At 46.1% G+C, this 4,732-nt stretch overlaps 1 protein-coding gene across 15 annotated transcripts in view; it reads left to right on the top strand.

The window, feature by feature from the left end:
- ATG7 (autophagy related 7) overlaps positions 1-4,732 on the top strand; it is a 316,197-nt gene that overhangs the window by 103,400 nt on the left and 208,065 nt on the right. For 14 of the 15 annotated variants that reach the window (XM_025215165.1, XM_025215166.1, XM_025215164.1 and 11 more), the window contains one exon: positions 3,247-3,322. In XM_025215165.1, the coding sequence (XP_025070950.1) occupies positions 3,247-3,322 (76 nt within the window). The other variant, XM_025215170.1, reaches the window with a different exon arrangement.

Genomic DNA, 4,732 nt, shown 5'->3' on the forward strand with positions numbered 1-4,732 from the left:
GGTGGTGGTGCCCGGGCGGCATGCAGCCATCCCCCCCACCACCCTGTGCTGCATCGCTGCTGCCGGCCGCACAGCTCTAAGAAAGACTCCGCGGCAGCAGCGGGAGGTTTTGGAGGCAGAGGCAGTCACCGCTGGCACGGTAATTTTGACTATATGCGATTTTTGCCTTACGCTCTGACTTTAGAACCTAACTCCCACGTAAGATGCAACTCCACTGTAAGTCAGCGGGGTGTGTGCATGACATAGGGGTTTAATCAGCCCTAAATTGAAGTGGTGTTTTTTAAAACCCACTGCTTCAGTTTAGGGCTCCAGTTTCGTCTACATCCGCCCCTGTATGCTATTAGCATTCTTGGCAGCAAGGGCACACTGTTGGCTGCTTAGCCATTTGGTCCCCAGGCTGCACCTGTGCATGGGATTATTCTGTCCCAAGTGAAGGACTTTGCACTTGTTGTTGAACCTCATGAGATTTTTGGTCCAATGCTCCAATTTGTCTAGGTCTCTCTGAATCCTAGTACTACTCTTTAGCCTTTCTACTACTCCCCCCCAGCTTGGTATCATCTGCAAACTTGCTGAGGGTGCACTCTATGCCATCTTCCAGGTTGTTGATGAAGATACTGAACAAAACTGGTCCCAGGATTGATCCCTGGGGCATTCTACTTGTTACCGATTTCCAGCGAGACATTGAGCCATTGATTTACTACCCTTTGAGCCTGGCAATCCAGCCAGTTTTCTGTTCATCTTACAGTCCATTCATCCAGCCTGTATTTCCTTAGCTTGCTTGCAAGAATGTTGTGGGAGACTGTATCAAAAACCTTGCTAAAATCAAGGTATATCACATCCAATGCTCTCCCTGCATCTGCAGAGCCAGTCATCGTGTCATAGAAGGCAATCAGGTTGGTCAGGCAGGAGTTGCCCTTGGTAAATCCATGCTGACTTTTGCTAATCACCTTCTTCTCCAAGTGTTTAGAAATGGATTCCTTGAGCACCTGCTCTATGATTTTTCCAGAAATTGAAGTGAGGATGACTTTTCTGTAGTTCCCCAGATCCTCCTTCTTCCCTTTCTTAAAGATGGTCGCTATATTTGCCCTTTTCCAATCATTCGGGACTTCTCCTGATCACCATGAGTTTTCAGAGATAAAGGCTAACAGCTCTGCAATCGCATCAGCCAACTCCCTTAGGACCCTTGGGGGCTTTGCATCCAGCTTTTCTAAATAGTCTCTAACCTGTTCTTTTGCCACTGTTGCCTCCCCCATTCAGTTAAGGACCCACACTTTCCCTGATCTTCATTGCTGGCTTACTTGTAGAAACCCCTATTGTTACCCTTCACATCCCTTGCTAGCTGCAACTCCAGTTATGCTTTGACCTTCCTGATTTCATCCTTGCATGCCTGACTAGTACTCCTATACTCCTCCTTAGTTGTTTGTCCAAGTTTCCACCTCTTCTAAGCTTCCTTTTTGTGTTTCGGCTCACCGAAGAGCTTCCTGCTAAGTCAAGTGGTCTTCTACCCTACTTGCTAGTCTTCCTGCACATCAGAATGGTTTGTTCCTGCACCCTCAGTAAGATTTCTTTAAAATACAACCAGCTCTTCTGGGCTCTCTTCCCTCTCAGACTGGTCTCCCAGGGCCAGTCTATCAGTTCCCTGAGTGAATTGAAGTCTGCTTTTTTAAAGTCTAGGGTCCTTAATCTGCTGTTCTTCTTCCGTCCGTCCGTCCGTCCGTCCGTGGCGGACTGTGGCTTCCGGCTTGTGCCGTGCCCTGGGCCCTCACCAGGCTGCTTTTGTTTATTTTCTCGGGGTGAGAAGTTGAAGGTTTTTGTACGTGTACCAGGGGACAGGGAAGGGTGGAATTGTTCGTTTCTCGAGGGCTATATATAGCATGTTAGACATGATGTGTATTACTGCGAAGGTGTTTGTCACGGGGTGATGTTCTGAATGTCCTGGAATGGTTTCTCTTTGGTGTGGTTGATGGTTTTTTGCTTTCTGTACCTGATCTTTGTGAAATAAAGTTGTCCTTCCTTCCTTCCTTCCTTTCCTCAGGATCTTCAGTCACAGCCACACCAACTCCTCTGCCACTGTGAAGTCTCCCCTGTGCTCTCTCCCAGACTGTGCAGTCTCCTTTGCCCCATGCACAGATCTGGGGGACACGTGCCCCCATGCCTCCTCCAGGGCTGTGTGCAGCATTGGGAGCTGCTCCCCACACCCTGCCCCCTGGACAAGCCCAGCTCATCCCACATTCTGCCCTGGCCTGGTTGTGCAGCCCCTGCCCCCGCCCCACTCCCTCCCGCACCGCAGGGGCCTTGATTCACTCCCTCCACATCCCTTCCCGTCCCCATGCCCCTCCCCCCCACAGACTTACCAGCTGGATGCTGCTCTCCATGCTGCCAGGCTGCACTCATGGCTGCATGCATGCTGTAGCTGTGCACAGGCATGTGTCATTTATCAGTGATGTTATTGGCCCCATAAGTATTTAAAAAAAAAAAAAAAAAAAAAAAAAAAACCCATTTAATGATCATTTTTTTCCTTTTATCAGTGCTGATACGATGTGGACCAACGTATCGGTGTACCTCTAAGCTGAAAAAGTACTGAAAATGCAGCATTTCAACTGGAAAACTTTTTTTGTTAAGTTGGAGTCCTGCATCCAGACAAATACCACACTGAAATGAAGACCTCCTATAAAATTTCTGTTCCATCAGGGAACCTAGCCCAAGAATTGTGACAGTATTTTAGCTTCAATAAAATGTTTGTATAGTGCTATCTGTATTGAACTTAATGAAATTCCACGGCCTCTGTTATGCAAGTAATCAGACTAGCTGAACATAATAGTCCCTCCTGACCTTAAAATCTTTGGAAAGAAAGAAGAAAATGGAGTTATGATTTAGGTATGAGTAAATTAAAAATCTGAAGCCCTGATTCTGGAATTCACACAAACCTGTGCTTGAATCTAAAGACTGTGAAAGGGATTTCCAAATAGGTCCCCTTCCAAGATGAAGGAAGCTGCTTATGGAAGAAAATTTCTTAGTTACTGCTAATTGAAAAAGTACTTTTTGACCAAAAATAGAGGAAGGGGTGGAAGGGGAGGATTATCAAGGTTTATGGTTTGAATTTAAAATGTTCTGTTTTGACAAAAACACACTATTGTGAAAAATTGTTGTTTTCCAGCAAAAACACTTCAATAGAATTTTTTTTGACTAATTCTAGTCTTTTTTTACCTTGATTCCCTGCTACCACCCTCTCTCTTTTTTTGGCAGTGGTTATGCTGTTGCTAGCAGCAGTGATGACAGAATGAATGAACCACCTACCTCTCTTGGGCTCGTGCCTCATCAGGTAAGTGATCTGGGAATAAAAACATTTGTTAATATGGGTAGTTTCTGAGACTTCTCCAAAATAAATATTGTAGGTTTTTAGGTTTCAGTAAAAACATGATATAAAACCACGATATTGAAAGGAAGTTTTCTAATTGAATATGGAGACGTAGGGCTTGAACCTAGACCCCCCTCACAGCTGTTTTATTCTTTGTTTGGATCCATCCTCATGAGTAATCTTTGTAGAGAAATCCTCTGTTTACTGTACTTAGTCAAATACAAGGCAAGATTCCCCCACCCCTGCCCCCAATCAGCATGGGGAAAAATCTCCTCATTTTATATTCACAAACAGAAATTCCATTAAATATGTTGTCGATTATTAAATAGCTGCTGAAAGCACCATGTGAATGAAACAAGCTATGAAGCTGATTAAACTGAGCATGACTATCAAGTATATGACCCATGTTAGGCAAACCTACTTTTTAAGGAAAACTTTTCCTGCCCAAGGTCAAATTAGCCAGATCAGTTCCAAATTCTTTGAGTCATTCAAGAACCATATGTGGCTGTACTACCAGTAAGTATGCTCCACCCCAGACTTTTTAACCTGGGGCTTGAGATCCTTCCCAGTCCTTTGGCAGGCATCCTATGGGCAGGCTCAAGGTTGCAGGCTTGGGGTTCAGATGCCCCCAAGTTTTGCTTTCCCTCAGCCATATGGCCACAGCAGCAAGCTAGGGAAGAATCTCCCATTTCCATAAAATTGGCGTGGAACCAAGACCCTCACACTGGAAGCTGGCCAGTGAGAAAGTAACTATGAGGCGCTCATAGGGAGTCCTGTCCGCATGCAGACAAGGGTGCACCCTCCACTTCACAGTGCCATTTTAATTGCATTACCCTGGCCATGGTATTTATTACTGGACAGGTTTTTTGAGGGGTGGTTATTTTTAAGGAAAATTTTTCATGTCCCAGGTCAAATTAGCCAAATCAGCCAGATCAGTTCCAAATCCTTTCAGTCGTTCAAGAACCATGAATGGCCCTACTACTGGCAAGTATCCTCCACCCCAAACTTTTCAGCCTGGGGCTTCAGATACTTCCAAATCCTTTAGTAGACATCCTATGGGCAGGTCCAAGTGTGGAGGCTTGGGGTTCAGATGCCCCCAAGTTCTGCTTGCCCTCAGCCATATGGCTGCAGGAAGGGGGGAGTCTCCCAGTTCCATAGTGGGCGTGTCCCAGGGGAACAAACATGAGGGGACAGGAGACCCCTCCCACAGCAGCACCTGGGGAAGAGATAGCACGTCCCTGCAAGAGAAGCCCGGAAGACAAGGCAAACTTACCTTTTTTAGAGAGAGAAGGGATGGACTTCCCTTGCTGGGATGGAGGACTTCCCGTGCTGGGATGGAGGACCCACGCGGTTCGTCAGCCACTTTTATATCCT

Source organism: Alligator sinensis, unplaced genomic scaffold, assembly GCF_000455745.1.
Source record: "Alligator sinensis unplaced genomic scaffold, ASM45574v1 scaffold1224_1, whole genome shotgun sequence".
Classification (NCBI taxonomy): Eukaryota; Metazoa; Chordata; order Crocodylia; family Alligatoridae; genus Alligator; species Alligator sinensis.